This window comes from Anabrus simplex, chromosome 14, assembly GCF_040414725.1.
Source record: "Anabrus simplex isolate iqAnaSimp1 chromosome 14, ASM4041472v1, whole genome shotgun sequence".
In the NCBI taxonomy this organism is placed as follows: domain Eukaryota; kingdom Metazoa; phylum Arthropoda; class Insecta; order Orthoptera; family Tettigoniidae; genus Anabrus; species Anabrus simplex.
The window spans coordinates 79,416,676-79,442,347 of NC_090278.1; the positions used below are offsets into that span (position 1 = coordinate 79,416,676).

General features: G+C 42.3%; 1 protein-coding gene across 1 annotated transcript in view; it reads left to right on the forward strand.

Annotated features, from left to right (window-relative positions):
• The window catches only part of LOC137503000 (galactoside 2-alpha-L-fucosyltransferase SEC1-like), an 82,022-nt gene extending 60,904 nt beyond the window's left edge, over positions 1 to 21,118 (forward strand). Inside the window, exons 5-6 of the mRNA XM_068230339.1 lie at positions 10,030 to 10,230; positions 19,336 to 21,118. Of these exons, the coding sequence (XP_068086440.1) occupies positions 10,030 to 10,230; positions 19,336 to 19,629 (495 nt within the window). The 3' untranslated portion in view covers positions 19,630 to 21,118. The remainder of the gene's footprint in view (positions 1 to 10,029; positions 10,231 to 19,335) is intronic.
• The last annotated feature ends 4,554 nt before the right edge of the window (positions 21,119 to 25,672 follow it).

Here is a 25,672-nt window from a genome sequence, read left to right on the forward strand (position 1 = left end):
TTCGCTAGAAAGAATAAGAGCAAGAGCTTCTTTTTCGTAGATGGAATATTTACGTTCTACGGGAGATAAGAGGCGACTAAAATATGCAATGGGGAGTGTACAATCATTAATGGTTTGTTGGAGGACGGCGCCAATAGCAATATCAGAAGCATTGGTGGACAATTCAAAGGTGACATTAAAGTCGGGAATCTGTAGAAGAGGGGCATGAGATAATTTAGCTTTTAAGAGATCAAATGCCCTTTGTTGAGGAGAGGACCAATGGAATTTAACACCTTTGCGTTTGAGAGCATTCAATGGTTCCGCAATAGAAGAAAAATTAGGGATATACCTGGCGTAAAACTCAACCATTCCCAAAAAGGATCGTAAGTGTTTTAAGTTAGAGGGAGGTGGAATTTTATTAATAACAGAGACTCGCTCAGGGTCAACGGAAATACCTTCAGAACTTAAAATGTGTCCAAGAAATTTAATGGAAGTTTGAGCTATTAACACTTTAGAGGGATTAACAGTTAAAACGACGTTGCGAAGGCGAGTAAGGACTTCGCGAACGTGGGACAAATGAGATTCAAAATCGGGTGAAAAAATCAAAATATCATCAATAAAAGGAAAAAGATACTTGTACTTGATATCAGAGAAGAGGGAGTCCACAAAACGTTGCATGATTTGGGAACCTAAATTCAAACCAAAGGGGACTTTTTTAAATTTATAGAGGCCATTAGGAGTAATAAATGCAGTATACCGAGAGCTAATGTCGTCCAACGGAAGCTGATTATAGGCAGAATTAAGGTCGAAAATAGAAAAAAAATTTGAACCGGAAAAATGTTGAAATGCCGAGTTTAATTTAGGCATAGGATACGCATCGTAAACAATTTTCTCATTGAGCTTACGAAAATCTACAATAAACCTCGCCGTACCATCAGGCTTATTAACTACAAAAGCAGAAGAAGCATAATCCGAAGATGACGGAATAATAGTATTATCTTGCAACATTTTTTGAATTAACTGATTCAAAACCTTCATCCGGGGCGGACTAAGAAAATAAGGGGAAGAGCGAACAGGAGTGGAATCGGTAAGATCAATATGTGCAAAAAAAATCCTTGACGGTACCTAAGTTAGGAGTGATGACATCAGAAAATTGTGAGCAAAGCTTGAATCTGATCAGAATGAGTAGAGTTAATAGTAGGAAAAGAGGAATGTAAATTAGAAGGGTAATCATGGGTACTTATTAATGGAACAGACTTCTCAGAAAAGGGAAAAGAAACTTTAGAATGCGCCGAATCAAGAAGAAGACCAGTATAAGCAAAAAAATCAAAACCCAAAATGATAGGGCAAGATAGATGCTCTGCAATCTGAAAAGAGAAAGGCCAAGAGAAGTGTTGCATTTTAATATGCAAAGAGACCGTACCAATTATATTCAAAGGTTGGTTGGAAACAGAAAGACAGCGAGTGGAGGATGGAAGATACTGCAGATGAGAATCCAGTTGGGTTAATGATTTATAAAATCGGGAACTAATAAGGGAAACAGCTGCCCCGGAGTCAAGAAGAGCGACAGAGGGAGAATTATTAGCAGTTACCAAAACATGACAAGTAGGAGGTAAAAACGAGCCCAAATCCGGACTGGATTGGGAAGATGCTGTCACAGAAGTAGGGTGAGTAATACAAGGCAGATTTTCCCCACATGAACGTCTACTGCCTAACGACGCGGGTGGAAGACGTTTCCCGAAAACTGAGTGGTACATTGGCGAGCCAAGTGACCAGGCAGTTTGCAACGGTAACAAGTTATGAGAGGGCGAACAGTGGGGGCGGGAAGTGCGGGCAAAGAAGAATGTGAAAAGGTAGAAGTAATAGTTGGGGGAGGAACAGATGCATAAAACGAACCATCACCTAAAGAATTTATAGTGTGTTGATGGGCTAAATTGTAAAGTTGCAAAAGAGAAACAGGGGGAGCCAGGACATTAAAAAGCATGCGAAATGAAGGAGCAGCATAAAACTGTATAATAGAAATTAATTCAGGAGTGTTATGTGAAATATTTAAGACATCACTATAAGTAATGATAGAGTCAAGATAATCATGGGCAGGTTCATTTGGTAACTGATGACGTCTGATAAATTCGGTACTTAATTTATATCGTACTTCCAAGGGTAGAAAATAATTATGTCTTAATTGCAAAGTTAAGTGCACCAAGGCTATGATAAGTCCTGAAGGGACTAAAGTTCGAATCCACACCTGTGGCAAAGCACAAGCCAAGAACATAAGGGCTTTGGTGAAATGAGATAGTGAATAAAAGTATCTGCTCACCCAGTCAGTTTTGAAGCACGAAGTAAGTTAAAATTGACACGGTCCAGCCGTGTCCAGAGTTCCAGCTCCCACTGCCTATTACAAAGTTGAATCACAGCTAATCCGTGAAAGAAATAAACGGGGAGTGTATATATGTCAGGGGAGCGCTATCTGGAATTTACTAGAGGCCGATGACGTCACGGTGGATGCGCAAGGAGAAGCTCCAGTCTCAGCAGTAGTAAGACATGTTGGGAAGCGGACAGTTCGTATCGCCGCGTAGCATAAGGAGCACCAAATCGGAGGTAGAAAATATCATCAGGTAAGAGAAAAAGATCTCGTAACAATGAGCAATGAGGAAGGTCTGAGCGTTGTCAGAATATATGGTGTGCGGCACACCTCGTCTGCTTACAAATCTTTGCATGGCCATCAAGAATCTATCCTTAGACATATCTGTAGATCGCTCGAGATGGATAGCGCGGGTGGTGGCACAAGTGAAAAGAATGATGTACGATTTGTTAACATTGCTGCCACATTTAACGTACATGGGTCCAGCGAAGTCGATCCCAATCACAGAGAAGAGTTGTGTCAACTGTACGCGTTCTGCTGGTAATGGCGCCTCAATCACCACTGGTCTGCTGTTGTGCGCTAATTTGCACGGTGGACAAGAATGCAGAATCTTCTTAGTTACTTGTCGAGCTCGCAGAATCCAGAATTCTTCACGTAATTCTGCCAGTACTATGCGTACTCCTAGATGGTGAAGTTTGATGTTGGTCTCTTGAATGATTAACTCAGTGAACCGATGACGGCCGTCCAGAATTGTTGGGTGTTTCTCAGTTTGAGACAAATTTGGGAATTGTAGTCTGCCACCAAGTCGGATGATACCCTCATGTAGAAATGGGTTAAATCTAGCAATCTGTGAAGTGCCTGGTAATCGTTCACCATTTCGCAATGCAGTTAGTTCACCAGTGAACCGATCCTCTTGAACCCTTTTGATCCAGTATGTGCGTGACGCACGTAGCTCTTGTCTGATGTAGTCCCACATATGGTTGTAACAGATGTGTTTCAAGTCCTTGTTTCTCTGCAGTTTAGCCTCTAACAGGGTGAATCATTTTTTAGCGGTGGTGTGATTGTCTGCTAAGGGAATGCCCACTTTTCGAGGTAATGATACAACTCTCCGTTCATGTTCGATGCGGTAAGGGTCGCGAAACTCTTGAAAAATAGTGTTTTCCTTAATGGATAATTTTCGCTCCTGGTTATCCACAATTCCAATATTTTCCAAGTCCCAGAACCGTCGCACGCTTTCATCAGTTATCTGATCCATTTTGAGGGTGACATGATGGACCATAATTTGGTTGATCGTAGTGCCAGATCTACTTCCGCTGAGAATGTATCCGAAGATAGTAGAAAGAAGAACCAGTGATTTTTATACTCTGATAGGTTCTTTCATTGTTACTATCTTCCAGTATGAATCCACGCCTATAAGTACCTCGATGGGAAGATCTTTGTCAAGGTCGTCACTCGGATCAGCCAGCTTAATCTTCCTTAGCGATGCTAGCGTGGTTATGTTTTGGGGTGCAGTTGGTTGAAAAGTGTAGGAGCTGTGACTTTCAAAGGCGGTAATCGATACTTGAGCTCTGGTTGAGTAGCCCATAATGTCGAAACAAACCTTCCGTCTAATATCATACATAGTGGAGGGTAATTCAAACGTGCTTATCTCAAGAGTCTTGCGATCAGTAACATTAAGCTGCAGCGAATCAATCAGAGAATTGTGGATGAAGCTCGATTGACTCTCTCCATCCAGGATACAACGAGTTAGTCTTTTTCGCCCTGTCGGCTCCTTGATCCATACACGGGCCGTTTGCAGGTGTGTGAAATCGGACGTGATGACTCCTATCTTGCCCACGGAAGTGTGTTGACTGCTGCCCTCAGTACAAATGGATACATGGTGTGACCCTCGACATTTGTTGCAGAATGCCTTCCCTTTCTTAAAACACTGTGTCTTGTTGTGCCCACGGCGTAGGCAAAGAAAGCACCGGTTTGTGGCTTTAAGTCTCTCGACTCTCACCTGGGGATCCTTCATCTGTTGACAATCCTGACCCCAGTGACCTGGGTTTTCGCAGTACACACAGAACGGGTCTGGTCGAGTTGTCTGCTTCCCCTTTTGTTTGTTTGGTTTTGTGTTCACGTGAAGAGTGGCTGCTGTGGGTAATGAAGAGGTCGTTAATGGGGCGTCAACCCCGTAAGAGCTCCTTCCACTTCTTCGTTAAGGAACGCCATTAGTCGGGTAGTGTCCCCTTCTTGTATGCCTAGTCTTTTAGCGTGGACGAGCCAACGGCGACAGATGTCCTCTGGAAAGGCTCGTAATAGTTTGGGTGCTAAAATTCGACCATATGCGTCGACGTCTTCACCTAGTGCTCTTAATGCTTGTATCCGGCGATGGCATTCAATGTAGGTCATGTTTAATACTTCGGGGGCCTCCGAAACTGCAACTTCGAGATTTTCCAAGTAATCGAGGTGAGACTGGATAATCCTCTTCTTATCACCATATCGTGCTATCAGAAATTTTTTAGTTTGCTCATATGTGTCTGCCGTTATAGATATACCGTCTACACGACGCCTTGGTTCTCCCTCTTAAGTACCCACGGAGAAACACGTGTTTGTTTACGACGGACACCGACGAATTTTTGTCAATGGAGGACTCGAATTGCTCCCAGAATCTCGACCATTCTTCTACGTTCCCCCAAATTGACTGCAGTTTAATGGTAGGAAGCTTTATCTCCGCTGTAGGCGTGGGTCGAACAAGGACACTCGCATACGTAGTGGCAGAGTAGGCCTCATTCCTCGCGCTTTTCTGTTGTATGAGGCCCGTGGCCTTTCTAATCGCCCGTTTGGAGTTGTCCAGGTATTCTTCACAGGGTGCCACGTCGTCTTCGTACTCCGCGTCATCGAGTAAGTCTTGGATACAGTCATTCAACGTTTTTAAGGACGCTAAAGTTTCCTGTGGACGGTCGCGGATATGTTCTATTTCATCTAAGTCCTGGACTGATTGAACGAATGAATCTGATTAATAAAACGCGTAGTGTTCGAACGTTGATTTACTTGTCTACGTTTCAATTTCATGAGCTGATTCGCTATACTGCCTTCCATAATGTCTCCTGCAATAAATTAATTCTTCATTGATCTGAATACTATTACTCCTTGAGATATTCAGACAAAAAATAAGCACATGAAATGATTGCGCGGCTCGGCGTTACGTCATACACTATTGTGTCAATGAATGGTTGTCAGAGAGAATGTCTTATCAGAGAGAATGTCTTATTAAAAGTTAAAGATCATAGCTTAGTTACTCCTTTTGTACAACAGACGGCGCTAGTGTTTTACTCGAGTGTTGCATGCATAGATCCCTTTGGAATGGAATCCATTGCCGATATTTTGACGTTGGTGGGGTTATATTTCTTGTTACGAGTAATATTGAAATTCCTTCGAACTTCTATGCAGTAAATGTTCAGAAAAAATTACCAATCTACGGTTAACACTACGTATACTGTAATTGTGTTTCGTCTTACCTGTTGTGTTTGAAGTTGTAGCTGGTTCTGCGTTGGTGATCCTTTCTTCTCTTCAGAGATGCGTAGATATGCGTGATTGATTGATTGATTGATTGATTGATTGATATGTCGAGATTTAAGTCGCTCAACATCCGTGTCCGTGATGTGAAAATCCTCTTCTGTTCTCCCGTGTCGCGTTGCACTCGTAATATTCCCGGAGGTTTCAGCACCAAATATATTGTTATATAAATCGTAAAAACTACTGAATTATAATAGGACTTCACCGTCGTGTTCACAATATCACATTTATTATTATCAACAACAAACATGTCACAGAGTAAAAAAAGGTAACTATACACAAATACAAAGAATACATATATCACATAGTTGACGTATACAATGTCAATCCGCGACAGTTGTCACCTAAGTCCAATACACGACTTGTCCTAATCAGAGTTCCAATACGCGCACAGATTATAAGTTCAACTTGATTGATAAACTCAATGTCCACTATAAATACTTTGTTGTACATTAGAGTTCACACGCGCACAATTGATAAGTTCAACACGACTGTCAGAGTTTACGCCCCACATGAAGACTTTGAATATTCGATGATGACGATTATGCTTGTTGTTTTATGGGGCCTAACATCGAAGGTCATCGGCCCCCTTTGAATATTTGAAGGTAGACTCTGTCAGCACTTCGGCGAACACTGCAGCGTGGAGAGTCAGGCTGAACACTCAGCTATGACTGTCTGATATGGGTACTACTATTCTCGTTTTCATTCCCCACCCTGAAGCGGTGGGGCGGGCCACTTAGAAGGTGACGCCCTCGCTCTGGCCAAGAGGTGCGGGCGGGTCAAGGAGATGTGTGGAAAATGGAAGGTGGGTAAACAAAGTGAGAAATGATAGGGTATGTGTTCGAAGAGGAAAAGTTACAGTAGATAGATGGAAAGTAGAATTGTGGAATAGGGAGGTGCATGTGGACGGTTTTAATATATGACGGATGGGATTTAATTGTCAGGGATGTGTGCTAGGGTTAAATATAATGGAAAAGGAAGGTGGGTAAAGGAAGCAAGAAAAAGAAGGAGATGGGTGGGGAGGGTTTTGCCTATTGGGTGAAAGATTTTGGACTTTATTTTATTTCTTGCAGTAACAATAGCTATGATAGGGATTGATTGTATACATCGATGGCAATTTTTTTAAATTACAAAAGAGAGATGAGTAATTATTGAGCTGAGATCGACCGCTGATCCGTCTGGAACTGGAAGACCGATGTAAGTTTGTCGCTGATGCGATACTAGAGCTTTCTTCCCCCATCATTGTTCTGTTTGCTGACTGGATCCTGTAGTGTTCACTGAAAAGAAGAGTTAGAGGTGGGGGCGGAAGGACGGACAGGGTTCAGACAAGTGTTTCCAATGGGGTGAAATGGAAGTGAGTATTTAGGCCGGAATATGCTGTTTGAAAGTGGACATTGAGGGTTTGGTTTGCGGCAGCTTGTAGGTGTGTTAGGGCGAGAGGACGGTTGTACGGGTGAATATTGTAGAGGGCTATGGTGACAAATCGAATTAAATCGTCGACGGTAGGAGATGGGAAAAGAGAGCGACTGGGACTGCTAGGTGAATCGACTGTGCGGATAGATGCCACGAGTTCGGGGTTGTCAGGAGGAGGGGCGGGACGAGCTTTACATCTTCGGGCGTAAGTCGGATGTGCTTCTCCACGGGAGTTGCAGACAGGAGGTTGCGCAGTGTTAGGGCACTTGTACGTTGGATGTGCTTGTGAACAATGCCCGCACTTAGGGCGCGGAGCTCGACACTTGTTGTTCGTGTGTGAGTTGTAGATAAGACATCTTTCGCAGCGAGGTGATTGCAGTGGTGGTGCACGTGAGGATTCAACTTTTTAGTGGCGTCGGTAGATGGACTCACCCGAAGCCAGCACCCTGTCGAGATCTGCGGTGGTAGGCAGTAGAAATTCTCACCATGTACGTTGGGCCTGTTGCATTGCGGATTCGGTAGGCTCTACGAGCTGAATACCTTCGGTGTTCAATTCGGTGACGATTTCCTCTTCGGTGATAGTTGGATCTATACCACGAACCACACAGCTGAAGAGGCTATGTCTGGGTGGCGGAGGTGGTGACTTGAGCGCTGGTTGTGACAGAAGCTTGAAGGGAGTGGTGGAACCAAGTTGACCTGCTTCAATTGACAGAGTGAGTTTTTGGGCGGCGAGGTCTCCATTCAGTTTGATGACGATACCGTTGGTGGTTGGCCGTATGTCTGCAATCTCTTCACGGCGCATATTTAACTTAAGGAGGGTGAAAAGGATGTTGCGTGGGGATCGAAATTGCTGAGTAGGATTTTCAAGGAGATAGACGTGGGTACCAGTAGGTGCGGTCTGAAGAGAGCGTGAATTGTTGAGAGGATGGCGTTCTCCTGAGACTGGAAGTGAGTTGCTGGTGGGAGGAAGAGGAGGTTCAGATGCAGTTTCCTGACGAATATCTGTCATGTTGACCGCCAAGCGTCGGCTGGGTTGAGCATCTTCTGGAGGGGTGGTTGGGGCGGACCTTTTATACTGAGGGCTGGTGGTGTCCCACGTTGGAGATGGAACTTAGGTAGAAATTTCGCCTGGTAGTTGGGATCAGCGAAGGAGGACAAGATGGCGGCACGGTAGGCTACGGTGGTGGAGTCGAGGGCGGCTGACGCAACAGAAGTCTTAGATGTAGTGGTGGTACAGGTCCCGTTGCTGGTGCTGACGGCGTTATCACACATGACGATCCGGTTCGCTGCTCTGCAATATTTGGTGGAGAAGGCAGAGACGTAGACTGTCCTCTCGGTGAGCTTGGAGCAGAAAATAAGTCTCCCTGAAGTAGGAATACCAGTCCTGAGATTAAACCTCAATTCGAGCACCACTCAGTCCACCTGTCTATAAACTTTTTAAGCGACTAAAAAATCGCCGTGCTAGAGTTTGGTGTGCGGATGTCGACGGACGTGAAGACTTATGCAGTGTAAACTGTCACTGCAGTCGACGAAGGATGTGATCTGGGTAAAGTGAGCTCTCCTTATATTCGGCTTGGGGCTCCTACGTCATCATACAACGTGATCTCTTGAGGCTGGTTATCTCGCGAATCCCTCGACGGATTTCCTTGGGATTCGCAATTTGAGACTTTTACGTTATCCTCTTCGAAATGAATCGCTCACGTCGCTGCGATTAATATTATAGAAGTTTTGAATTTTTTCAATCGAATGTCCGCGAAGGCGTGATGTTCATATCCAGAACATACCAGGCCACGCAGTCTACACGTGGTGTAAGGCGGGTAGTCTATCTTGTTCCTGCAGCTACGTCACACACACAGCTGTCAGCGGCTAGACTGCTCGCTCTTCCGAACGTAAACAAACCAAGTTAGCTCTGAATATCTTGCGCGATAATTGAATACAATTATTCATAAAAAAATACGGCATGTACAGGTCGTAACCGGTACAATACATCTTCGTTATAGACTGTCATGACTTTCAGCGTTTAATCTGCAAGCCTCTGTGAATGTACTAATCCCCGTTACAATCCTCTGTTTGAAACTAGTTCTGTCGCTTCGTTTAGTTGTATACCTCTTACATTTAAATCGCTAGGAACTGATTCTAGCCATCGTCGTCTTACTCTCCCTCTACTTCCCTTATCTTCCATAACAGAGTAGATTATTTTTCTATGTAAGCTGTCCTTCTCCATTCGCCTCACATGACCCCACCACCGAAGCCGGTTTATGTGTACAGCTTCATCCATTGAGTACATTCCTAACTTAGCCTTTACCTCCTCATTCCAAGTACCCTCCTGCCATTATTCCCACCTGTTTGTACCAGCAATCATTCTCGCTACTTTCATGTCTGTTCCTTCTAACTTATGAATAAGAGATCCTGAGTCCCCGCAGCTTTCACTCCCGTAAAGCAAAGTTGTTCTGAAAACAGACCGGCGTAAAGATAATTTCGCCCGGGAGCAGACTTCCTTCTTACAGAATACCGTTGATCGCAACTGCGAGCTCACTGCATTAGCTCTACTACATCTTGATTCAATCTCACTTACTATATAATAATAATAATAATAATAATAATAATAATAATAATAATAATAATAATAATAATAATAATAATAATAATAATAATAATAATTGAGCGTTATACATTTCAATGGTGAATGTATTCTATAGCGTCTGATGTTTTTTCAGGTAATATTTGTTGGAGTCCACGTCAGGCGCACAGACTACAAGGGCCACATCAAACTCCTGTACAACGCGACAGAGGAGGCTGGTGTTGTCTATTACCAGAGGGCAGTTTCCTGGATGAGAAGTACCCTCAGTGAAGAGGCGAACGGTCGTGCTGTCAACATCGCCTTCATCGTGACGAGTGACGATCCTACATGGTGTCAGGTGAGTTTGAATGGCAATGTGAGTTTAGGAGGGCTTAGATCAAGTTTGTTTCCCGCCCCTTGTGGGTGGGGGCGGTGGATGTCGTGAAAACATTGCTTGCACTTACCTGTGTCAGGCTTATCGGTTTCTTCCTATCCAACTTTCTTTGGCATGGTTATGTAGATACAAAGAAAGTTCGACTCGAATTGAGAAGGGGCCGATGACCTTCGATGTTAGGTCCCTTTAAACAACAAGCATCATCATCATCATCATCATCACGAATTGAGAAGAAGAGCTTTTGACAACTGGAATAAGAAAGTGCATAAAGGCAAAGGTGTAGTCCTATTTAAACAGTATACTCCAGCGAATACATGGATTAGTGATCATAAAGGATTGTCTTGCAGTGAATGGCGTGATGCAATAAAAATGAATGCCAATGTCTCTGCTGTGCGTACTGTACCTGGCAGATCGCGTTGCCACAGAGAGTTCGCAACTCTTTCTGTGAGCCTGTCCACATGGTCCCCTACTCACCTCACGCCATAACGTAGCCAGATAAATGATAGCTAACGCATTGAGAGGACAAGGTTATAATGTCTATTAAGAAGTACACGGTCTCTCCAACAGAGGAAGCACCCGACGCACTGACATTATTGTTTTTAAGCCATCCTGTTCTGAAAGTTTCATCAGTGGGGCTGGAAAGACTCTCCAGGTTGTGACTGTGGTGCTGAAGTGCAAACCATCCTGCACATTCTGAAGGACTGCCCTCTGTGAGCTTTGCTGGTTCCATCGAGGACATTCACCAAGTGACCTTGAGGCATGCTCTTGGCTGAAGAGCTGGACATTCGTCTCTAAGAGACTGAAAGCCCTCACATTAACCTTTTTAATGTGGAGTTTGTATATATTGTATGTGTATAGAGTCAATTTATTTTGTGCTTATTAAGAACTTGTATATAGTCGATTGTCAACTGTAGCATCATACGCTAAATAAATAATAATTGATCCAACAATTAAATTTGAGACCAACGAAAACCAGCCAGAAGAGGTCGATGCGGAAAAAAAGAATTTACGAAGAAACATTGGACTTCTATAAGCAACAGTATAAGCTCTCATCCATCTCTGTAATTGGCTTGATGTTAGGTGCACGAGGAACCATACCTACAATTTTTGTCAACTTCTGCAATAACTTTGGGCTGAATAGAGATTTTATCTATAACATCGCGATTACCACACTCAAGAAGTCCATCGTGATCTTCAAGAGTATTCTGTTTCTGCTACATTCAATGTGGCGAGGCTCGTGTTGATTTCTTGGCATACGTTTCTCGCTGAGTGTAAAAAAAAAAAAAAAAAAAACCGTTATTGGAAGATTTCAAAATTTTGCATTCAATTAATATGTTGCAGCTATATTTCCCATGATACACAAAATAAACCCAGACCTTTAAATTTCATTTCAGCGTATATCATATCATTCGGGACATCCATGGGAAGTTGTAGAATTTTCTTTAGCGCTCTCTTAACCATAATATCGGCGTCATTTATAAATTTGACTGGAATCTTTTGTGGTGGTCCTGTCTGAAGTTTATATACCAAACTGGGACAGATTGAAGTATTTATGATTACAAATGCAAAAGCGGTGAAGAAATGAGGAGCTCTAGGGTGGTTTTGAGCTTATTTAGGACCTCGGCGGACTGGCAAGTAATTTCATTACAGAACAACTGTAAGGGAGCTCAACTTCACACATTCCAGCAGAAAAGCATGGTATCTCATCCGTAAACTCGATCAAACTTCTACACCATCAAGAAATCACTCCTCAATGCATGTGGAAACCATAGCTAATTACCTTGTCTCAACATCGCGGATTTCAGGGGATAAGAAATTCACCAAGCAGGTAAAACCGGAACTAAGGCAGAGAAAAAAAGGCACCCAGCCAAATGACCAGTATACAAGTCCATTTTCTCCAGAAGAGGTACAAAAAGGTTTGTACACACTCAGAAATGGTAAAGCTGTAGGATTTGATGGCATATACGCTGAACTTATAAAGAACTGTGGTCCAGCAACCAAACGCTGGCTTGCTCCTTTCTTCAGTGATCTTCTGCAATTGGGTCGCCTGCCTGCTCTATTTAAAACAGCTAAAATTATTGCTATCTTGAAGCCAGGCAAGGATCCCAAATCACCTCAAAGATATAGACCCATATCTCTATTAAGTGTTACATATGAGCTTCTAGAAAGGCTGATCCTCAATAGAATATCTCCTGCAATTGAACACCTTATTCCTCTTGAGCAAGCTGGTTTTCGGCATGGTCGAGACAGCGGTGATCAGGTTCTCACTTTGACTTCCTACCTTGAAGCAGGATTCAAGAGGAAAATGAAAAATCTATCTGTGTTCCTTGATCTCACGGCTGCTTTGACATCGTTTTGAAAGAAGGCCTTCACCTGAAACTCATCAGGACTATACCATGTCTTTATATTTTCACCCTGGTAAAAAATATGCTCAGTAACACATTTTTCCAAATTCATACAGAACCTGTCCGTAGCAGATTCCATTACACTGCCTCTGTGGATCAGCGGTAGAGTGTCGGCCTCCGGATCCCAAGATAGCGGGTTCAAACCCGGCAGAGGTAGTCGGATTTTTGAAGGGCGGAAAAAGTCCATTCGACACTCCATGTCGTACGATGTCGGCATGTAAAAGATCTCTGGTGACACATTTGGTGTTTGCCCGACAAAATTCATTAAAAATCTCAGCCATAGACGCCCAAGAGAGTTTCGGTTTACTCTGCCTGCCATCTAGTGGGAGCCTAGAGTAAAACGGAACGTCGAAATTGACGAGCAGACAGCCAGATGGCGTCAAATTGAAATGTCTGCACACGGTAGCTGAGACCATACGATTATTATTATTATTATTATTTTTTCCATTACACTTAATAATGGCTTGCCACAGGGATCAGTCTTGTGTCCCATTCTCTTCAACTTATACACCCATGATCTCCCAGAAACTGTATCTCGCAAGTTCATCTATGCAGATGATATCAACCTCACCATACAAATAACAGACTTCGATGAGGCAGAAGACATTCTATCCCAAGACCTTGACAAGATGGGTGATTATTTCAAAAAATGGCGCCTGAAACCTTGTCCACTAAAGACAGAGGTAGCTACGTCCCACTTAAATAACAGGCTAGCAAACTATCAACCTACGATCTGGTTCGGAAACCACACACTGCAGTGTAATACCAACCCAAAATATCTTGGTGTAACTTTAGACAGGTCCTTAACCTATCGACGCCATCTTGAGAAGCTGGCTGCTAAGCTTAAAAGTCGTAACAACTTGCTGGGTAGACTAGCTGGTACTTCATGGGGAGCAGATGCATGCACACTATGAACAACTGCTCTAGCAATAGTATATTCACCAGCTCAATATTGCTCATATGTATGGCTCAATAGCTCCCATACTAGTCTGGTTGATGTTCAACTGCACCAACAATGAAAATCATATCTGGTACATTGCGCTCTACTCCTATTCAATGGTTACCATTACTGAGCAACATTCAGCCTCCTCACATCAGACGGCAAAGCGCCCTTGTTAGACTGTGGACCAGGATAGTGAAGAACAGTTTCCTCCCAATACATCAGGATACAGATGAAAATGCCGTAATGAGACTGAAATCACAAAAACTTGCCTGGAAGACGTTAAAGGAATTAGTTAATTCACATTTCAAGCCTGATGAAATATGGAAACATGAATGGTCTCAATCACACCCTCATGGCATTGCGAACATCAGGGATCCAACTACAAAGTTGTCTGGGTTCTACCTTCCTCGCTCCACCTGGACCACACTCAACAGGATACGCTGCAGAGTAGGAAGAAGTGCTTCTGCTTTGCATCAGTGGGGCTGGAAAGAATCTCCAGCTTGTGACTGTGGTGCTGAAGTGCAAACCCTCCTGCACATTCTGAAGGACTGTCCACTGCAAGCTTATGCTGGTTCCATCAAGGACATTCACCGAGTGACTCCTGAGGCACTCCCTTGGCTGGAAGAGGTGTACATTCGTCTCTAATAGACTGAAAGACCCCCACGTTAACCTTTTTAACCCTCTAGTACCCATGACAATTAATACTGGCTTGAGAAGTGAATCTTTTCTCTTCAAAGGGTTGAAATTGTCTTTTTATTGAAGACAGTTTATAAAAATATTTAAAAGTTGCTCTTATAGCATTTTATAGCCTTTTTACATTGTTGTTACAAATGTGTAACAGTGGTCTTTAAGGGATACTGATCATTCAACTTCAGTATTAATTATATACATGTGTTTTAGTTCAAATGAAAGAATTTATTGTTTATTTGACACCACAAACATATTCAGTCTTTACATTCTATCAATTTACACTCCTGATAAAACACAAATTTACCGAGCTCGATAGCTGCAGTCGCTTAATTGCGGCCAGTATCCAGTATTCGGGAGATAGTGGGTTCGAACCCCACTGTCGGCAGCCCTGAAGATGGTTTTCCGTGGTTTCCCTTTTTCACACCAGGCAAATGCTGGGGCTGTACCTTAATTAAGGCCACGGTCGCTTCCCTCCCAGTCCTAGCCCTTTCCTGTCCCATTGTCGCCATAAGACTTATCTGTGTCGGTGCGACGTAAAGCCAAAAAAAATTCCAGAAATACAGAAATCTCTTCGACTGAGGACATTGAACAATAGCTTTTACATTCCTGAAATGTTAGTAATTCAATTTTTAGTCATAGAAATAATTAAGGAACACTCAAAAATTGCGTATTTTAGAACTAGATCCCAAAAAACTCAACTCTCTAATAATAGAACCTCCTGAAACAGTTGCGGTCTTTGTTTAGGCAGAGGAAAACTTTGCATTTTTGGTACTGAAAAAAGAGTTAATATTTTTGCAAATCTTGCACCTTCCTCGTGTCTCGTTCCACTCTGGGAAGTGATCATACTTATCCTTCTGGCTGTCCAGCACTGGTGTCACTGTAGTTGCTGCTTTCTTCACTTTCTTTGACATATCCTCAGCACTTGGTCGTCTCCTCTTCAACTTTCCCTGACCTGCAGAGATCAGTGCGCTGGCAACGTCAGCCTGAATTTTTTTCAGAGGGACATGTTTCTCACACAGTACCTTGCAGTCTTCCCCGTATATCAACCAGCAGTTTAAAACGGCAATCGTAACAATGTGCCAAAATATGTACAGGTACCACCTTCTTGAATTTATGGGAAATTTGTACAGGGAAGTCAGCATATCATGGAGATCAACACCTCCCATATGACAGTTGTACTCGTGAACAATGTTTAGTCTTGGGACGAGAATGTGCCCTTTCTTAGTCTTGTCCCATATTTTGGCCTTATCTTGCGGTTCTATACCAGTCAAAGACGACAATAATGTGACAGATTTATTATCATACCATTTCACAATAGTAAACTTGTCAGTCGTATCTACTTTTGAATCTGCAGTGCCTCGTCCCTGGGCTTTCAGTTCTTTTACGTCAGGCAGGGTGCATTTTCTGAATCTTCCAGCTCTTATGGTACCGGTATAATAGGTCCTTCCAAGTAAAGACTGAGCAACCTGACATGTTCTAAAAAGTTGTCTGCAAATAACCTAAAAAATCGATTATCTGCCATTGTTGCGGTTAGTTTCATTACTACATTGTAACCGAGTCCCTTGCCCGATAAATTTTTCACCCTGTTAGCATCTGCGCCCTGATACACATCAAAGTCATACAGATATCCTGTAGACCCACCTCTAGCCCATAGCCCATATTTTCAATCCCCAACGCGTTGGCTTATTCTGGATGAACTGTCGAAGACTACTTCTCCCTTTGAACGCATCATAACGTCATCAATGCACCGTCTTTCCTCGGGTGGTTTTCTGAGACAAGCTTCAGGAAACATATCAAGCCAAGGCCTTATTTTCCATAATTTATCTTCTTTCTTTACCTCATCCAACACAGACAGGTTGTTTTGGAAATGTAAAAGTGATACTAATTTTTGAAAACGGTTCCGAGACGTGACATCAGAGACCAGGCTGTATGCCATGTTTGATTCCCAGAAGCTCCGCATACTACGCATTTGTGCTAAACCCATTCTCAAATATATTCCCAATAGTTGTTTCAGTTCCGGCTTGGAAAGATTTATGGACTCAGCTGACTTCTGCGAACTATAAATATTTGTTTGCTCAACACAAAGTTCAATCATTTGATCAGTAATAAATCTCCTGTAGTACTGCAAAGGGGTGAGAACTTCATCAGGTGGAATTGTTGAAAGCTGCACAATGGAATCGATCACAGGAGAAAAAAACACCATCAGTCCAGATTAGTTAATTTTCTGCAGTATCGTCTTGTGACATCGCAGAACTGGTACCGTAGCACTTTCTTCTTCAACTGTGTGAGAAGTTGAAAGGGCTTCTTCTAGGTTATCGGGAATTTCTTGAAAATTTTAAGGAATTCCTCACATTCATCACCATTTTCATAGAGATCCGAAAGATCACTCAAATTTGGATCATTTACAAGCTCGGTTACGTCAGCAACAGACAACTGAAACAAATAGAAACGAAATAAACTGTAATTCAAGTAAACATGCTGAAAATCTGAAAACATAACCACGAATACCCAACGTTACATATACTATGTAACATAACTTCATTGAGAGGTGTTGTACCCATGTAAATACTTCAAATATGATAAAAACTAATGATTTATTGTTTCATTCGTTCCTGGAACGGATATAACTTTTATACATCCATGTAGGATACAAAGATAATGAAGTAATTAAATAGTAATACATACCTTGTGTTTCATACTAGCTGCCATCTTGCAAACTACTCACCAAGGAACATACAAAACGATTCTCCAAGGAATACCTGCATATTAGTTTTGAGTTATGTTCATAGAATGCAACACATACATCTCACTAATATATTGTAACAGTGGGAATTAGTGAAGAAAAGTTACCTGGAGGCCAGTGGGATGCTTGAAAGCGCAGTGTTACATATATGTAACTCGGGGTCCTAGACAGGTAATGTGGAGTTTGTATATATATATATATTGTATGTATATATGTATATATTGTATATACATAATATATATTTATATATGTATATATATTGTATGTACATAGAGTCTAAATTTTTTGCGCCAGTTAGGAACTTGTACATAGTCGATTGTCAACTGTAGCATCATACGCTAAATAAATAATAGTAATAATGGATTCAACAATTAGATTTGAGACCAACGAAAAGCAGCCAGAAGAGGTCGATGCGGAAAAAAGAAGAATTTATGAAACGGCGAACTTCTATAAGCAAAAGTATAAATTCTCATCCATCTCTGCAATCGGCTTGATGTTAGGTGCTCGAGGAACCATTATGCACTACCTTTAGGCTGAATAGAGATTTCATCTATAACATCACGATTACCACACTCATCATGATCTTCAAGAACCATGCTTGCGGACCTCAAATAAATGTTTGACGTGCCTCACTCGGTTGCCTACACTTAACGTCATACGATCGCATTATCTACTGTATCTGTATCCATTATTGTTGTTAAGGTACTCTTTGTCTTTGAGCAACCTGCAGCCGTTGCAGGAAGATTGTATAATAATAATAATAAATATTCAAAGAATGCAGTCCAGTCTGTACCCTATAGCTCATTCACGTTAAGAAAACAATATTGCTCTTATGGACCTACAAGGAATGAACACACCCCCTCTGAGACGCCCATAATTCCTCGTGATTAAGGGATATTATACTGTACTCTGTAATGCATTATGAATGACAGATAAAAAAGACGAGGCATTTTTGCCAGTGAGTTATTAAAATAACTACATAACATTTTATTTTCCATAAATACATTTTTAGGGAGGAAGAACAATGGTGGGAACAGCCATCGCTTCGTTGCCTTCCTTCATTACCTTGTTCTTTGTTGCTGCGGTACAAACCTCGTGTAATCCCTCACTCTGTGAACCGCCGGCAGCTTACTTCTGTAGTGGAGTCATTTACAGTATTTATGTGTTGCGCGTGTGTTTTTAGGCTTTAAATCAGTACGTAATTGTCTTGTGTTGAGTGAGAGTTATGCGATAAACCTACGTGTGTTATTTCTTTCTTTAAAATGAATAATGTGATCTTTTGTAGAGTCATCTACAGTATTTATTTTTTGCGTCTGTCCTTTATTGCCTGGAGAAATTTATTAAATGCAATTAAATGTATCCCTAACCCCTCGAGCCCATAACAAATATTTATATATTTTCTCCCCTGATTTGCCTTACACTTCAATGCTGAGTTTTTTATGTGCCGTAGTTTACCTCTGAGTGTGTACAAACCAAAAATAGCCCCAGTAAACCCCCACCCCCTTTAGTTCATAAAAAACAATTTGTAGCTTAGTTTCTTCCGCTTTTTGTCTTGCACTTAAATACTGAATCTCACACATTTTTGTGCCGCCGTTTTCCCGTGATGGTGTTGAGCAGAACCGTTCGATATGTCAGCCCTGTTGTCATAAGAGCAAACTGTTTTCTTAACATGGAATGAGCTGTAGGGAGACAAGAGAAAACAAGGAAGACCATGAGAAACATGGCGTAGAGCATCGCATGGGAGGATATAAAAGTTGCTACTTCAGACAGGAACTGAAGAAGGAAGCTTGCTGCTCTGTGCATCCATGGCGTGAAAGGATTTGATTGTGATAGTAGATACTTGAAGATTTCTACTCCTTCAATATTGTGCATCCGATTCTGTTTGTAACTTGATTATTCTGTCGATGTTTGATATTCTTCGTCATCGTCATCATCATCATCACCATTCGCCAGGTCAATTTTTCGGAATGTCGTATACAACCACTTGCCATTTGTTCCTATCTCCTTGTTCTTGTACTTCTTCCCACGTGAATCCCTTTTCCTCCACCTCCGATGCCATCATTTCCTTGATGTCCCTTTCCTTGCAGTTCTCTCATTGTCCATTCTCATTACGTGCCCATACCACTGAAGTCTAGACTTCTTTATATCAATGGTGATAGGAACCTTGATACCAGCTTCCGCCCTAATCACTTCATTTCTTATCTTGTCCTTTCTGATTTTTGCCATAAATTGTTCTGATGAATCTCATTGCTACGATTTTTAATTGGAGAATTCTTTCTTTGTTCTAGGATACGTTGATTCCTGCGCTGAGTGGGCCAAGCAACGACTCCTCGGGTCAATTCGAGGTGTACTGGGGAGGTCAGGGGGATATCACCACTCCAGAACAAGATATGAGTCTGCTGTCTGCCTGTAACCATTCTATCATCTCGTACGGGACCTACGGAATATGGACGGCGCTAATGGCGGGCGGGCACACTGTGGTCTATAACATGACGGGAAGTGAAGGGAATAGGCACGCGCATGAGTACAGCCCAGCCATGCTGTTTGCCAGGAACATGGAGGGATGGATTGCCCTATGGTGAAATCATTTGTTGACGGGTATTCCCCGACCGTATTTGTCAGGAAAATTGACATATGCACATTCCTGCTAAGCACTTTACGCAGTGGTTGAACACAACGTGTCAACAAGCGAGTTAAGAGATAGCAAACCGGGAAGAGAGAGAGCCCGCTAATCAAACTTTCCACACTACTTACAGGAGCACGCCCCACCGATCACTCAGAAGGACGTTTACTAAGTTTTCGGACTATAGTGAACAGACTAGAAATATATCAATCAGTTTCACAAGGTAATTGATTATTCCTTTTTCAAAATACTAGTCTTAGTTTATTAGACTAGTGCTTTATGAGAATATTGCTACAATCCTCTGAAGACAAGGTATTTCTGTGTTAGTTTATGGTGAACAAACTTCTCAGTAGTTAAAATACAGAATTATAACATACGGTCTTTGATTCGAGTGAAGTTGTAAGAAAAGCCAAATATTATGGAGAAAGAATAGATTAGGCATTTACGGAAGCATTATATGAATATAATCAACGTTTTAGGTTACGTGCTCAAATATTAGAGAGGTCTTCTTAATAAATGCGTAGTTTTATTTTTAACTATCAAGTGTCAATGCTTGATAAAATTAAGAATTTTTTGTTCATTCTCTTGTTTTATTAAAAGCTACTTGAAAAAGCACCACATATTAGCTCACTTGATTCTCATAAGAAGAGTCAGCTTTTGCTTTTATCACTGGCATTTTCGTTAATATTTCTTACAAGTAGGTCTACACCTTATTTTTTGTTTAACTTCAAAATAATAACAATAAATAGAAATGAGCACAATAATTTGACTTATAAATTATTGATTACAAGACTAGTGAATGGTGTTACTTGGGGTGCCGGGCTGAGTGGCTCAGACGGTTGAGGAGCTGGCCTTCTGACTCTAACTTGACAGGTTCGATCCTGGCTCAGTCTGGTGGTATTTGAAGGTACTCAAACACATCAGCCTCGTGTCGGTAGATTTACTGGCACGTAAAAGAACTCCTGTGAAATAAAATCTGGCACCTCGGCGTCACCGAAAACCGTAAAAGTAGTTAGTGGGACGTGAAATAAATAACGTTATTATTTGTTGCTGGAGTAATAATAATATCAAGTTACTAAGTAGAGTGGTAAAATTATTGAAGAAACAGAAATTACTCGGACTAGTGGAATTTACGCTAGTAACTAGTACTTGGTGAGCTAGTATTTTTGAGATAAAGGACTTTGATGGAACAGGTTTAGGAACCAACGATGTTGTCATGTCTTGAGCTCTTGTTTCTTCTACGCCGAGATACATGTTTTAGTACACCGTTAAAGTAAATGTTCAAACAAGTATGTGAAATGTGTAAAAAAATCTGTACTTTATCAGTCCTGTGGAGGAACTTCGTAAATTTACACAATGTGAGAGGTCTTGTTACCTAATTTTTTGAATTCACCCTGGTATTTAAGAAGAAAATAAGCAAACGAATAAATAAATTAAACGTAAAATAAAATGATACAGTCATAATGATGTGTTATATTAATTTTACCTTCCTTCTCCCTTGGACGTACTATTGTAATAATAATGATGCCATTTGTTTTACGTCCCACTAACTACTCTTTTACGGTTTTTGGAGACGCCGAGAGTAGTATAATTGGATGGTTCGGCGGCCTCCTCCTCCTCCGGCTCTCGGGAGAGGCCTCCTCCTCCCGCGGGAAATTTGAATTTTGGCGGGAAATTTGAATTTTGGCGGGAGATTTGAATTTGTAAACAAAGCCACGTGCTTTTTGACAGCTGTCATCGACAACAACGCATCGCTAACCTCAGTACTGCCATCTTGACGGGCCTAAACCTCACTAGTGCCAACTTAACCTAACTAGCATGAGGTAAACAAACCCACGTGTTTTTTGACAGCCACGTGCTTTTTGACAGCTGTCATCGACAACAACGCATCGCTAACCTCAGTACTGCCATCTTGACGGGCCTAAACCTTAGTGGTACCAACTTAACCTCACTAGCGCGAGGTAAACAAAGCCACGTGCTTTTTGACAGCCACGTGCTTTTTGACAGACAACAACGCATCGCAAACCTCAGTACTGCCATCTTGACGGGAATAAACCTTAGTGGTACCAACTTAACCTCACTAGCTCGAGATAAACAAATCCACATGCTTTTTGACAGCCACGTGCTTTTTTGATAGCTGTCATCTGCCATCTTTGAGCACAGTGCTGCCCTCTTTAGCTACTTACCTTTGAAATGTGGTGGCGGATAATTTGAAAAAATGCTTTTCGACATGCAGCCATCTTTAATCCAGAGAGAACAGTGCTGCCCTCTATGTGGTGGCGGCAAATTCCACGTGCTCTTGTTTGAAAACATACTCACGTGCTTTTTTTGACAGCTGTCATCCGCCATCTTTAATCCAGAGAGAACAGTGCTGCCCTCTATGTGGTGGCGGCAAATTCCACGTGCTCTTGTTTGAAAACATACTCACGTGCTTTTTTTGACAGCTGTCATCCGCCATCTTTAATCCAGAGAGAACAGTGCTGCCCTCTATGTGGTGGCGGCAAATTCCACGTGCTCTTGTTTGAAAACATACTCACGTGCTTTTTTGACAGCTGTCATCCGCCATCTTTAATCCAGAGAGAACAGTGCTGCCCTCTATGTGGTGGCGGTAAATTCCACGTGCTCTTGTTTGAAAACATACTCACGTGCTTTTTTGACAGCTGTCATCTGCCATCTTTAATCTATAGAGCACAGTGCTGCCCTCTTTAACGCATCGCAAACCTCAGTACTACCATCTTGACGGGCCTAAACCCCAGTAGTGCCAACTTAACCTAACTAGCATGAGGTAAACAAAGCCACGTGTTTTTTGACAGCCACGTGCTTTTTGACAGATTTGTAAACAAAGCCACGTGCTTTTTGACAGACAACAACGCATCGCTAACCTCAGTACTACCATCTTGACGGGAATAAACCTCGGTGGTACCAACTTAACCTAACTAGCTCGAGATAAACAAAGCCACGTGCTTTTTGACAGCCACGTGCTTTTTGACAGCTGTCATCCGCCATCTTTAAACTACAGAGCGCTGTGCTGCCCTCTTTCGTCACCTGTCATCGGCAGTGCTGCCATCTTGGCGGGCCTAAACCTTAGTGCTACCAACTTAACCTCACTAGCTCGAGATAAACAAATCCACGTGCTTTTTGACAGCCACGTGCTTTTTTGACAGCTGTCATCCGCCATCTTTAATCCATAGAGCACAGTGCTGCCCTCTTTAGCTACTTACCTTTGAAATGTGGTGGCGGATAATTTGAAAAATGCTTCTTGACAGCAGCCATCTTGCATCGCAAACCTCAGTGCTGCCCTCTTTAGCTAGGTACCTGTGGTAGCAGACAATTCCACGTGACAGCAGCCATCTTTAATCAAGAGAGCACCGTGCTGCCCTCTATGTGGTGGCGGCAAATTGAAAAATTCCACGTGCTCTTGTTTGGAAACAAACTCACGTGCTTTTTTGACAGCTACCATCCACCATCTTTAATCAACAGAGCACAGTGCTGTACTCTTTAGCTAGATACCTTTGAAATGTGGTGGCGGCAATTTGAAAAATTCTATGTGCTCTTGTTGGGAAACAAAGCCACGTGCTTTTTTGACAGCTGTCATCCGCTATCTTTAATCAATAGAGCACCGTGCTGCTATCATGCGGGCAATTTCGTCACCTATCACCCGCCATCTTTAATCTACAGAACACCGTGCTGCCCTCTTTATGGCTACTACCTTAAGCATGTAGTAGCGGGCAATTTGAAAAGTTCTGTTAGCTATCATCCGCCATCTTTAATCAAGAGAGCACCGTGCTGCCATCTTTAGCTAGATACCTTTGAAATGTGGTGGCGGCAAATTGGAAAATTCCACATGCTCTTGTTTGGAAACAAACTCACGTGCTTTTTGACAGCTACCATCCGCCATCTTTAATCAACAGAGCATAGTGCTGCCCTCTTTAGTTTGAAATGTGGTGGCGGCAAATTCCACATGGTCTTGTTTGGTAAACATAGCCACGTGCAGCTATCATCCGCCATCTTTAATCCAGAGAGCACCGTGCTGCCCTCTTTATCGCAGTAGATGTAAATTCGTCACCTGTCATACGCAGTGCTGCTATCTTTAGCTAGATACCTTTGAAATGTGGTGGTGGATAATTTAAAAAGAAAAATTCTACAGCAGTCCTCTCTCGACGCTAATTGCATAAGATGGCGGCTATACATGACTCCTTAAGGGTGCTTACGCAAGACGGCTGCTATACAAAGGTTCTTATGAGACGCCCTTGGGATGCTTGCGCAAGATGGTGGTTATACAAGGCTCCTTATGAGACACCCTAGTGATGCTTGCGCAAGATGGCGGTTGCTCTTATGAGGCGGCTTAAGGGTCCTTGCACAAGATGGCTAGAGACGCCCTAAGGATGCTTGCGCAAGATGGCGGACACAAGATGGCGGCTATACACGTCTCCTTATGAGACGCCTTAAGGGCGTGGCGGTTGCTCTTATGAGGCGGCTTAAGGGTCCTTGCACAAGATGGCTAGAGACGTCCTAAGGATGCTTGCGCAAGATGGCGGACACAAGATGGCGGCTATACACATCTCCTTATGAGACGCCTTAAGGGTGCTTGCGCAAGATGGCTGCTGCTCTTAGCTTAGAGGCTAACGTGTCGTGCTAGTTCGATTCATTAAATTTAGGGCTTAAATGCAAAATGTTAAATATCTCGAAAGCAGTGCACCGTAGAGCAAAACGGACAAAATTTTTCTGCCTAATACCTAGGTTCGCAGTATGAGGAACAAGAAAATCATAGTCTAATGATGGGATCAACGGTTCGGTTCCTACTTAGGCCCTTTGGCATTTGCTCTGTTTTAGCTTGTATTGAAGCGAGTCTTCGTAACATGATCAGGTTTAGCTATGGTAGAGAGTATAACGTGCCGTGCAGGTTCGATTCATTAAATTTGGAGGCTTAAATGCAAAATGTTAAATATCTCGAAAACGATGCATCGTAGAGCAAAACGGACAAAATTTTTCCGCCTAATACGTAGGTTCGTAGTATCAGGAACAATAAAAAACATAGTCTAATGATGAGATCAACGGTTCGATTCCTACTTAAGCCCTTTGCCATTCGCAGCTATCTATTTCTACAAGATGGTGGCTGCTCTTATGAGAAACAAGATGCCTTGAGACGTCCTAGGGATGCTTACGCAAGATGGCAGACACAAAATGGTGACTATACATAGCTCCTTATGAGACGGCCTAGGGGTGCTCGCACAAGATGGCGGCTACTCTTATGAAGAAAGCTAGCTTAGAGGCTACTGCGCAAGATAACAGCTGCTGTTATGCATGTGGTGGAGGGCAATTTGAAATTCTATGCGCTTAAACAACAGAGCACCCTGCTGCCCTCTTTAGCTGAAATGTGGTGGTGGATAATTTGAAAAATTCTTTTGACAGCTATCATCTTTAAACAATGGCGACTATACATAGGCTGTTAAGGCCTTATCATTCTCCTCCTCCTCCTCCTCCTCCTCCTCCCCTCCTCCTCCTCCTTCTCTACCTCCTCCTCCGCCTCTTATGTCAAGGCATAGCTTTATATCGAACAAGTTTAAACCTGCATCGCGAAGGCAAGCGTGTGCAGCGATAACATTATTGCGCATGTTTAGAATTTCGAAACATAAGAAGAGTAGAATCAAACGCTGTACTCGATACGACATGTGATCAGAACATTGATTGATGCGTTCAGAAAACAAAATAAGTGATCAAGACTAGAATCGAACGATGTACTCAATACATCATGTGTTTAGAATATGTCAGGGGATACGCTTGTTCTAAGAAGATCAGATTGAAACATAACAAGACTAGAATAGAACACTGTAATCGATGTTGTTAACTTCAACATGTGATCAGAACATTGATTGATGTGTTCAGAACACAAAATAAGTGATCATGACTAGAATCGAACACTGTACTCGGTACAACATGTGATCAGAACATTGATCGATGTGTTCAGAACACGAAATAAGTGATCAAGACTAGAATCGAAC